At 39.5% G+C, this 12,937-nt stretch overlaps 1 protein-coding gene and 1 pseudogene across 3 annotated transcripts in view; one reads left to right on the forward strand and one right to left on the reverse strand.

The window, feature by feature from the left end:
- Nucleotides 1-12,907, reverse strand: part of EXOC5 (exocyst complex component 5) — a 64,533-nt gene extending 51,626 nt beyond the window's left edge. For all 3 annotated transcript variants that reach the window (XM_073997437.1, XM_045396479.3, XM_005561346.5), the window contains exon 1: nt 12,636-12,907. In XM_073997437.1, coding sequence (XP_073853538.1) covers nt 12,636-12,662 — 27 coding nt within the window. In that variant the 5' untranslated portion in view covers nt 12,663-12,907. The remainder of the gene's footprint in view (nt 1-12,635) is intronic.
- On the forward strand, nt 6,268-6,851 carry LOC102127315 (multifunctional methyltransferase subunit TRM112-like protein pseudogene; annotated as a pseudogene).
- Nucleotides 12,908-12,937: the final 30 nt, after the last annotated feature.

Raw genomic sequence — 12,937 nt, forward strand, 5'->3', positions numbered from 1 at the left:
GCAGTATTTTCAGGGACTTCATCAGATGCAAAGAGCCACTTCACCCAATGTCATGCCTTTCCCAATGTGATCCATAGCCAATGACTGATTAAGATGGGAGTATAAGGGCCAGACCACTTTGGTCCAAAGCAGGACAACTCTGACAGGTCATTTTAGTTTCAGACCTCCCCACAGGAGCCATCAACACTGCCACTGGACCAAAACTGTAACTCTGTTTCTCCACATGCCCAATCTTGTATCCTTGCTCTGCCCCCTCATAAATGTTTATCCAAGGTTACTTCCTAATAAATATTCTGCATGCTAAACTGTCTCAAAGTCGGCCTCCCAAAAGACCCAACCTGCAATACCTTAGTAGTCCAGTCAAGAGACGGCAGTGACTCAGATGAAAGTGGCAGTGGATGAGGTGGTGAGAAATAGGTTCATGACGTTTTAAGGCATGCATTCATATAAGTTGCTGATAGATTGAATATGTGGAAAAAGAAAAAAAAGGAATAAAAGATTACTCATAGAGGTAGAGGTTTGCAGCCAGGACAACTCTGTGAATGGTGGTGCTAATTACTGAGATGGGAAGATCAGGGAAAGAGATGGATGAGGGAGCAGTGAAACAAGAGTTTTGTTCCGCATATGTTATATTGTAGACGCCTATTAGATAAATAAGACAAATATAGAGCACATAGATGGAAAAACAAGTTAGTACTACACAGAAGAAGCTGGAGCTTCACAAAATTTGAATCATCAACACATAGATGGTTACCGAAGGACTGGGTGAGATCATCTAGGAGGAAGAAAGGCATGCCAACATTTGGAGATAAGAGGAAGAAAACAATCCAACAAAAGAAAACAGGAGGCACCAGTGCAGGCAGAAGAAAATTAGAGGTCAGTGTCCTGGAAGCAAAGTACACGTTTTATCCTCAGAGACAAATTATCACTAGGGTTTAAGAGAAGTCAGCGATTGATCCCCAAGGGATGGAAGTTCCAAAAAAGCAAAAAATAAAAATAAATAAATAAATAAAAATAAAGAATTCTGCTTATATAAGCAAATAAATCCTAATGCCTTGCTTTCTAATACTTTACCTTGCTGCAAAGGCACTTACAGTGAGAAAAAGATAGCCAAATTAACAAATCCTAAGACCTCCAAATGACCAAGTCCTCCCAAGAGACTTCTCAAACAATTCCCTATAATACAAATACCTGTAAAAAATTTTTTAAATCCTTTAGAATTTTATAAGCCTGACAAAGGTTTAGCTTCACTTTCTGTTTGCTACAGTAATCAAAAGCAAAAATCACCAAGCCAAAACAAAAATCTAGAACTATGCACTAAGATACTATCATATGAAACTTAGCTTTACATAATTGGTTGTTATATTGCTCCGTTAAACTGATTTTAAATGCTTTACAAATGTTACCAATTGTAATATTAAAATATGGTGTTTGTCATTGTGGAATACAGTGTGGCGATTCCTAAAGGATTAGAACCAGAATTACCATTTGACCCAGCAATCCCATTACTGGGTATATACCCAAAGTATAACAAATCATTCTACTATAAAGACACATGCACATGTATGTTTACTGCAACACTATTCACAATAGCAAAGATTTGGAACCAACCCAAATGGCCATCAATGATAGACTGGATAAAGAAAATGTGGCATATATACATCATACTATGCAGCCATGAAAAAGAATGAGTTCATGTCCTCTGCAGGGACATGGATGAAACTGGAAACCATCATTCTCAGCAAACTCACACAGAACAGAAAACCAAAGACTGCATGTTCTCACTCATAAGTGGAAGCTGAAAAATGAGAATACATGGACACAGGGAGGGGAACATCACACACCAGAGCCTGTCAGAGGGTGGGGGACCAGGGGAGTGATAGCATTAGGAGAAATACCTAATGTAGATGAGGGGTTGATGGGTGCAGCAAATCACCATGGCACATATATACCTATGTAACAAATCTGTAAGTTCTGCACATGTATCCCAGAACTTAATGGTGTTTGTGGTCATTTCTACTGAAAACTCCCTTGGATGTCAATCCCTTGGACAGGAACATAAATCCCTAATTTAAATAATGTTGCTTCCTTGACAAAAATTCAAATGTTTGTATTTTCTTATATCTCCATTCCCAAAAGTAGATCCAATACAATGTGTTGGAACCACCCACAGACTCAAAGAAACTAGGATATTTACCCCAGCCTAGGTAAAAAAAAAAAAAAAAAAAAAAAAAAGTAAGTCTCAGATCATTTCAGAGAGATATTTCTGTATCTTGTTAAACCAACTAACCCATCAGTTCAAAAGTACTGCCTATCATGTATTTTCCTTAAATTTATTATGGATACCACTATCTAACAGATCATTAAAACACTACCTCCTTTTAGTGAGAAACTTCCCTATACAATTCCTATTACACTATCGAATTCACACACTTTTTTTTTTTTTTTTTTTTTTTTTAAAGATATAGTCTCACTCTGTCTCCCAGTCTGCAATGCAGTGGTATAATCTCGGCTCACTACAAACTCTGCCTCCTGGGTTCAAGCAAGTCTCATATCTCAGTCTCCTGAGTAGCTGGTATTACAAATGTGCGCCATCACGCCCGGGTAATTTTTGTATTTTTAGTAGAGATTGGGTTTTGCCATGTTGGCCAGGCTGGTCTCTAACTGCTGGCCTCAAGTGATCTGCCCGACTCAGTGCTTGGATTACAGATGTGAGCCACCACACGCAGCCAAGTTCACACTCTTATATCTACCCTTTAGGGTTCTTATCTTGTACCACCTACCCAAATTTCTCTGTACCTCAAAACAAATAGCCACACTTCCATCAGACTATGCCAGTCTTCTTTTTAAGCCCATGTTACTCCTGTTTCCTAATCTGTGGCCAGGTAACTCACCCTACTAAGTATGCCCTTTCTCCTCCAAAACTTCGAAGACTGCTACACCATTACTTAAAGCCTGGCTCCATTCCCTTTTCTTCTTTGAAGGGTTCCTTCCCTACATGGTCTCCATTAATTTCTCCACTCTTAAACCCCTATGAAGCTTAAAAATTCAAATCCCAACACAGAATATTACTAACTGTCATTTTATCATTTATTGATTTAGAATCATTTTCGTAAGTTTCACTCTTTTCTCCACACTTAAATTGAAAGCAAGGGGAGGCTGTGTCATACATTTCTCTTGCTTTCCAGCTGTAGTCAACAGAACAATGCTGAGCATACCAAAACACTAGCTAGTTGGGGCCATGGCTGAAATCCCTACAGAGGGTCTTGAAAGTCATGCTCTTGATCCATATATCCAAAACCAAAAGGGCAGGACCACTACCCCACAACCCAGAAATAAAGAACAGGCATTACATGGTACTATCAATCCAAGATTCTAACAGAAACCAAATATGAGCCTAATACAATTCTGGCACTACAAAGAACTAAAGAATTTTACAATATTTGGCCTCTACTTTCTAACCCCATTTTCTTTGATTTTTCAGTGAGATTCTTTACGTGTTTTCTGTATATTAATAACTTATATTTATTGACTACTGATTTTTTTTAAAAACCACAAAATATTGTGTCTCCAGCTAACAAAATGGATTTCAAAAGTAGTATGAAAAGGTAGAAAAATAAAGCATTTTAAGACACAAATATAACTAAGGCAAACTTTGAAAAAGTATTTTGAAAACTACTTGCACAAACACTACAAAATAAATAATTTTACTTTTTAAAATTAGTCAATTTTAACATTCAATCTTGAAGCCCTTTAAACTATGAAATTGGTCAATTAATCATGTCATCAAAATTGTTTTGAAGACTACCTGAATGATGGTAACTTAGAATCTTACAAAATATTTTAGATTCTCTTAAGAAAATATTTTTCCAGGATAGAGTATTTCTCATTTCTAACCGTAAAGTAATATATATCATGTGTACGTCCAAAAGGGAGAGGTAACAAAATGTTACAATTCCTGTTATACTAGGCTCAGCAGAATCATATAATCAGATTTAAAATTTGTAATGCAAGAATGTTCTTTAAATATCATCACAGCCCAGCTCTTTCATCTCATTTTTACATATGAGGAAACTGAGGAAATGAAATTTAAGTCTTATCAAGGTACTAAACCAGTATTCTAACCCAGATATTTTTCCCACTCTATTACAGAGACTTTAATATAGACTGTGAAATTACTTTAAGTATTTAATAAAATCTGCCATTAGCATTTCAAATCAAATTAAGTGTATTTACAAATATACACATTAAATATTCTTACAGGCATTTAATAAACACCTTGGAAATAAAATTAAACAAGTAAGGAATCATTGCTTCTTTCATTTATTATACCCTGAATAAGCAAAGATATATAAATAACTATATTTTCTTATTTTCATATTTCAGCTTCAAGGAAATAGCATCAGAAAAGTTTGCTAAGTTTTAAAAATACATATATACATAAAATATTAACCACCAAACTTTTAAATTATTTATCACTCAACTAGAACTTTCATTTAATTTGTAGGTTATATGTTTATTTGCCGGGTGTTATGTGCAGTTGCAATCCACTTTTAAGAGAACAAGGCAATCACTCTTTCAAATCTCTCTCACACATGTTGGGCACACACACACCTCAACGATTTAATTTCCTGGGAACACCAGGGATTCAGTATTTTAAATTAATTATACACATGTGCAGTCTATAATACTGTCCTCAATTTAATGACTTGCTTATTCCAGAAGTTCACTTTCAAGTTGGTTTGACTGGAGAACTCCAAAGCATAAAACACTTAAATGGAACTCTATTACTCTTAAGCATCAACCTCTACCTCTATCACTCTCTCCACTAACACCAATAGAAGGTAAGAAATTGATCAGCCTCTGTTTCAGTTATCTATTGCTGCCTAACAACCACTCAAATAGTTAGTGGCCTAAAATAACAATAATCATACTGTTCACAAATCTGATTTGAGGAGGGCTCAACAGGGAAATCTGGTCTCTGCTCCACATGAAATAAGCTGGGGCTGCTCAACTTGGCTAGAAGATACTCTTTCAAGATGGCAAGCTGGTGTTTACCGTTAGCTGGGAGTTCAGCGAGAGCCAAGAGTGAAGGGCCTTGGTTCTTTAAAAGGGCTGCATGGGCTTTCTCTTGGTATGGTTGCTAGAGTCCAAGAGGTTAGGTCATCAAAGGTAATACATCTGGCCCTCTATGGGGCCTAACCTTGCAAATCACTACGTAGCAACACTTCTATAGTCATAGGCCTGTACAGATTCAAGAAGTGAGCAGAGACCCTACTTCCCTATGGGAGGGGCATAAACATCACAATGTGGGATGGCAGATCTTGTGACCATCCTGAAAAATATAACCTTCCATAGCCCCTTTTTGTAATCCTCTCCTACTATAATCTCCTACTTCTTGGATCATTTACTCTAAGTCAGCTGAGACCGACAAGGCTGAAGGCTTTCTCTCCCTGATAGATCTTTAATCTAGTTTTCATCTCAATCCACTTAAATTGAAAGTGGCCGACACCTAATTTTTAAAAATGGATACTACTCTTTTGATAGTATGCTAAGCAATTTAAATTTCTCAATTCAATTTAGTCATCAAAAAAACCTTCTGAAGTAGATACTACTATTTCCCCCATTATACAGATGAGAAAATTGAGGTACAAAGAGGTTGGGTAACTTGCCAAGATCACACAACTAGTAAGGGGCAGAGCTGAGAGATGTCATCCACCTCCTGACTAAATTACCACCCATATAAAGTGATACTTCCTAAACTGCTATCTCTAACTGTGATCTCTTTCTGAGTTACTAATTCATATTTCCATTTGCCTAGTGGACTTCTTTACCACGATGTCTTGCTAAAAACTCAAAGTATAAAACAAAATATATATATACATATATAAAATAATATATATATATTTAATGAATATATTATTTATTTCCCCTGCAAAGGTCCTTCTAATTTTCTCTGTCACAGTTAATGAATCACCAACCACCTACTTTTCAAAGTTACAAATTTGGAATTTTAACTCCTCAGTAATTGAATTATTTTAATTCTTCCTCCAAAATGTCTTTTCAAATTTCTTCTCTGTTGCCATTGAATTAGGTTAGAATTTCATCTGGCAAGATTAATCAGTCAACAGATAATTCTGGAACACTTACCAAATGACAACAATTATGTTAGGCTGCCCATGATCCCAATTTTCCCAGCTAACAATTTCTTCCCCCATCGAAGGCCATTCTTCACACTAACATTAAAATTGTCTGTCGAAGGAGAGCCTGTTCGGCGATATGAAACTGCTCACCCACAATCTGCTGAGCTCGCATGTGCAGGGGGTGGGGTCCCGTGGCTTCCCCCTGCGCCTCCAAGCCACTGAGGTCCGTATCTGCCCTGTGAAGTTCAACCCCAACTTCATGGCGCCTATGATACCTAAGGTGGAGTGGGCGGCGTTCCTGGAAGCGGCCGATAATTTGCGCCTGATCCAGGTGCCTAAAGGCCCGGTTGAGGGATATGAGGAGAATAAAGTTTCTGAGGACCATGCACCATCTGCTGCTGGAGGTGGAAGTGATAGAGGGCACCCTGCAGTGCCCGAAGTCTGGACGTATGTTCCCCATCAGCCGCGGGATCCCCAACATGCTGCTGAGTGAAGAGGAAACTGAGAGTTGATTGTGCCAGGCGCCAGTTTTTCTTGTTATGACTAATGTTTTTGTTGATGTATACCCTGTTTCCAAATTCTGCCGTGTGTATCCCCAACCCTTGACCCAATGACACCAAACACACAGTGTTCTTGAGCTCGACATTATATATTTTTTCTCATTAAAGGTTCAAAACCAAAAAAAAAATAAAAATAAAAAAAATAAAATTGTCTGTCTTCCTGATCCTTACCCAAAAAAAGTAAGATCAGCCCTCTTGCATGATCTATAAAAAGCCTTCTTAAAAATTCCCCCGGGCTGGGCCCAGTGGCTCATGCCTGTAATCCCAGCACCTTGGGAGGCCTGAGGTGGGAGGATCACTTGTGTCCTGGAGTTCGAGACTAGCCTGGGCAATATAGTGAGACCCCATCCCTACAAAAAATAAAAAATTAGCCAAGCATGGTGGCACATGCCTGTAGTCCCAGCTACTTGGGAGGCTGAGGTGGGAGGATTGCCTGAGCCTAGGAGGTAGACATTGCAGTGAGCTGTGATTACACTACTGCACTCCAGCCTGGGTGACAGAGCAAAACCCTGTCTCAAGAAACAAAGTAACTGGCCAGGCACAGTGGCTCATGCTTGTAATCCCCCAGCACTTTGGGAGGCCAAGGCGGGTCGATCATGAGGTCAGGAGTTCGAGACCAGCCTGGCCAACACAGTGAGAGCCCATCTCTACTAAAAATAAAAAAATTAGCCGGGCATGGTGGCAGGCACCTATAATCCCAGCTACCCAGGAGGCTGAGGCAGGAGAATCGCTTGAAACCAGAGGCGGAGGTTACAGTCAGCCGAGATCATGTGACTGCACTCCAGCCTGGGCAACAGAGCTAGACTCCTTCTCAAAAAAAAAAAAAAAACAAAAAAATGAAAAACTGCCCTCGAACTCCCATGGACTCAATGCCTTGCCACCACTCCCTGTTCTTAAAATATGCACATACACATCCTAACTCTTCTCAGTTGCCTCACCTTACAACAAACTGGAGTCATCTTGTGTCTCTGCCTTGGAATGCCCTTCTCCTATTTGAAAAATCTCTACTCATCCATCAATATCCAATTTCTATATGCCATTACTAAATGAAACCTTTCCTAATAATCCCTGGAAAAGATTCTAAACTCCCACTGCACTGTATTAATGTATTAACATGTCTGTCTCCCTCAATCAGATGCTTAACTCAACATCTTTTAACTCTAGTACCTGGAATAATGTCTGGCCTACACATTCATTCAATGTTTGCAGAATGAATACATTTTATCATATACATGATTGGCTACATTGGCTACAATTGATAGCCAATGTCTATAAACACTTAACAACTAATATGGTTAAAATAAATAGCATTTCAGCACCTTGACAGTTAACGGGGTGCTCCTTACTTGTATATCTCATGCTCATTAGTATACACCTGGCTAGCTAATTGAACAAGAGACATCATTTTCAACAAGTCCATTTTTAAACAGCTTTTGTAATTTAGTTTGAAAAATTAAGAGACAAATAAATGTGGGAAAATGTGTTCTTCAATATTCATACTCTAATTTGGAAGTCAAACAGCCATTGCTATCACAGCCAAATTACCTGACCTCAAGCACTATTATCAAGGAACCTACATTTACAGAAAGAAAAAAAAAAATGAATTTTTAAACCTGGCATTTAAGACCTCCAAAATTAAACCCCAATTTACCTTACATGCCACTCCTCCTCTTTATGTGTGCTATACTCCAGCCAAAATGAATGTTCCCCTTATCTCCAGGGCCTACAACCCTCCCTTTATGTCTTAGCTTTCATTGTCTGCTTTACTGAAAAGTCCCTCCACCCAGTTCCACAAACTCAAATCTAATTTTTCCTCTGTAGATAATTCAAATGATAATAATCCCTCTGTAGATAATTCTAATCCTTTCTTTCTTCTAGAGGTAATCTTCCCATCCTCTTGACACCTATGGCACTTGATCTAGACTTCTTTGAAACCATTTATAACCTTTTTTTTAAGAGTATAGTATCATATATCTACCTTCTCTCCCTCTATTTGCTAAGGACAGGTTCTATACTTAACATTTTCCAAAATATGTACCTTGTAATTCACAAAATTAAGTTAACAAGCAGTAGAAAATAAAAATCTCTTAAAAAAAAGAAAAGAGCCACCGGCCGGGCGCGGTGGCTCAAGCCTGTAATCCCAGCACTTTGGGAGGCCGAGGCGGGTGGATCACGAGGTCAGGAGATCGAGACTATCCTGGCTAACACGGTGAAACCCCGTCTCTACTAAAAATACAAAAAATTAGCCGGGCGAGGTGGCAGGCGCCTGTAGTCTCAGCTACTTGGGAGGCTGAGGCGGGAGAATGGCGTGAACCCGGGAGGCGGAGCTTGCAGTGAGCCGAGATCCCGCCACTGCACTCCAGCCTGGGAGACACAGCGAGACTCCGTCTCAAAAAAAAAAAAAAAAAAAAAAAAAGAAAAGAGTCTCATGGTGAAAAAAGTTTGGGAAATGGACTTCTCATCATCTTTAACATATTAAGGTTTACTGCAAATCTCCAACAAAACAGACTATGCTCATTTCCATAAGTTATTTGGCCACTGAACCCTGTTAGTTTTTTTGCAACACATCTTGTAGGATTAACATTTCTTTGGCATGCCCTTTGAGGCATGCAGATAAAGTTCAAGAACTTTACCTTGAACTTAATAGGTACTCAACAAATATTTGTAGAATGAATGAATAATTAACCCTAGTTACTAACCAAGAACTCTCCCATAATGGTAGTCTAACCAGAGAAAAGGGAAGATTCTTGAAGAATTATGGGGAAAAAATAAGCAAATGAGAAAAGAATGTCCTCAGTAGTACAATAAAAGGAGAAAGGAATATTTGCAACAACATAAAAAGAACTTCTGGCGGGGCACAGTGGCTCACACCTGTAATCCCAGCACCTCGGGGGGCCAAGGTGAGCAGATTGCTTAAGCCCAGGAGATCAAGACCAGCCTGGGCAACATGGTGAAACCTTGTTTCTCCAAAACAATTTTAAAAACTAGCTGGGTGTGGTGGCAGGCACCTGTAGTCCCAGCTACTCTGGAGGCTAAGGTGGGAGGATGGATTGTGCCTGGAGGGTAGAGGCTGCAGTGAGCAGTGATCACCCAACTGCACTCCAGCCTGCGCAATAGAGCAAGACCGTGTCTCAAAAACAAAGAAAAGAAAATTTAAAAAGGAATTTCTGAGCCCAGCCACTTTGCATATGTAGAAGATACAATTTATCTACACCACGTAACAATCCTTATTCAGAATGTCTATCCTGAGAAGATTTAATAACACTGTACATGGATCTTTTCAGAAAGATCTGTCAACAAAAGTTGAAACTAAGAAGGTATTCTGAGAAACTTTCAGGATATACACTATTACAATAGCCAAATCATCTATTACTAAATCATTTCGGTCAACTGAGGAAATATATTACAGTCTGATTTTGTTATATGAAGTTGTTTTCATTAAGTGTCATGGGACCAATAAGATTTTAAAAGAAGTATAGTTAACACAATTAAATTTCATGGATTCAAAAGCTTAATTTTGTTTTCATTTAACTTCTATTAACATGAAAAGTGAAAGTACAATTCTATTTAATAGTGCATGAAAATTAGGATGAATAAAAACCAAACATCCTTGACTACATCCTGCCTTCTGTTTTCCACAGTTCTCCAGCTGGGACTAAGAAAGGGAAGCAGGGGGAAAAGATACTTCCTTTGACTTGTACTAAAATCTAGATGCTATGGCAGTAGCTACAGGAAACTGAGCAGTGACAAGATTTGTTTTTCCTCCTCCCTCCAACGCCAAGAGATCAACTTTTCACTTGGGGATGAAAACTTGAGAGTCGAGTCCACTGTAGGGCTGGATTCATAGCAGTACCAGAAAAAATAAATGCACTTCTTAATTATAACTACTAAAATTTAATTATAACTATTATGCTTTTAATTTTGACGAAGCAACAATCTACATACAGTGAAGAAAAAAAGTCACATAAGTTTTACGATCTATATATATGTTTAAATTTGTTCTAAAAACCCTCTGGCCTAAGAGTAGTGTAAGGGCTACTGTCTCTATTATCACTGAATCTTACTGGCTACCATATAACTAGAGTCACTAAATTACATTAAATCCTAATCTGGTTTAACTACTCAACCTAATGGCCGGACCCCAGAAAGCAAAATATATATTTCCCCACCTCCTCCCCTTCCCCGCCAGGGAGAGGGAGAAAAAAAATCAAACATATTTCCAAATAAGTTACCAAAATCATGCGGTCAAATATTTAAATAAAAATATACATAAGATGGTCCAAAGTACAACTGGAACTGGATTAACTCAAAGGATAATGTCTTATGAACTGTATGACAACATATATAATAGTTTTCTGTTAAGACCTGGCTTGTCAGCAAATACATTAATTGAAGATCTCATACAACTTCATCGTGTTCTCCCTCTGTAAGATGTGAAAAATAAAACAAGGAACCACGGCACTACTTAGTACCCAGGGACACAGTAAAAGTTCCTAGTAGGAAAAGTGTCTCCCCGATCTTGTGTCAATAAACAGATGGCACAATTTTGGAATTACAGAAATTAATGTAGCTTATCTCCCAACACTTAACTGAGAAAATACAGTATCTCTGAAGTCTTTCTTGTAATTACGATCCTTCATTCACAAATTACTGTCTAATTACAAGTAATTATAACAATAACATATATTATTCCTCTCAAAAAAAGCACTATCGATCCGAAAGCTGACTGATACGCAAAATATAGTAACAATAACAAATGTAAAGTTCCATTTATCAAAACTGTGGCATTCAAATTGTAAGCCACAAAAACTGCTGAATCTTAGGCAGAAAAAGGATACCATTTTCACTTATGGAGAAGTTCCCTATTGTGGATTACAGTCTTCTCAATTATTACACTTTTGTTACTCAATGTGAAACACAAGCACACACACACAAAAGGGGTCTTTTCCTTTTTCTCATGTGTTTTCATTTATTTCACACGAGATGCTTTATAAGTTTCATTGTTTTGTAGTCCAATTAGTTTTCCTATTCTATTATCTCAAACTTTTATCACAGCTTCTTACACCAGACTTCACGAAATTAAATTTTAAGGTTTAGATACTGAAAACGCTCGAGGAAAGATAGTATTCTATTACGTATTAAGGATTCTCTAGCTTGCAGTTTGGTGATTTTATAATACACGTAAATGAATATAATACACTTAAGGTGCATTATATATATGAAACGAAGTGTTCGTTTTATAGTATTCATTTCGGTTTTATTTTATAATACACGTAAATGCTTTCAGTGTATTATTATGTATTATATGAAATAAAGTGTTCACTTGAATTTTGCCTCCCTTCAGTCGAAAGAGATAAGTAGGCCTTTATTGTACAAAAAAAAAAAAAAATTGTCCCAGCCTTTTCAAATGTAAGGTTAAACTGGAAGGCCTATGAATGCCACCTGCAGCCTTACTAATGGAATAATTATTCAAAACGAGAAGCCCCCAAGAGTCCCCATCTTAAGTGGCTTCCTGCTATTATTCCCGCAAGAATCCCAGCGACAAGACTCGCCCAACCTGAGGCTCCTGGCTCTCTTTCCTCGTCCTGAGTCAGCCCTTCCCACTACTCATCCCGAGTAGACATCTTCCAACACCCGAACCTTCCAGACTCCCCCTCTTGCCCCCACAGAGAAAACCAACCCTCCTCCCTTCGGCCACCCGGCTTCACCTCTCGGCCGACCGGTCGCCCAACCCACCTCGGCCCCAAGCACCCCTCCCCCATTTCACGCTCCGCCCGCGCTAACACGGAGCTGCCACCCCAACCCTTCAGTTTCGCGTCTCTCTCCCGAGGGCTCCTCCTGGGTAGCCAGCAAACGCCCGCTCCTCAGCCCGCCCACCTAGCTGCCTGCAAACCCCGAGCCTGCCACTCCCTGAAGAGCCGCCGGGGCCCACCTCGAAGAGCTCGGCCGTGGTAGCCATCCCGGCCGGCTGAGAGGCTCGCCCCGCACTGGATGCCGTCTCCGCTTCACATGCTGCGCCTCAGAGGCGCGGCGCACAGGTCTCCGCTCGGCTCGCCAACCCTGGCTCCGGGCCGCCGCGGGCTCCCCCACTCCCCACAGATCCCAGGCGGGGCGGGAGAGCTGCCATGAAGCGAAGCCGCAAACGCCTGTCAGCTGCCTCCCGGCGCCACCCGCGCTGCTCCCATTGTCACCGCCTCACACGCCGGAAGTGGAACTGCGCGCGTCCCGGAGGTT

The sequence above is a fragment of the Macaca fascicularis genome, chromosome 7, assembly GCF_037993035.2.
Source record: "Macaca fascicularis isolate 582-1 chromosome 7, T2T-MFA8v1.1".
NCBI lineage: Eukaryota > Metazoa > Chordata > Mammalia > Primates > Cercopithecidae > Macaca > Macaca fascicularis.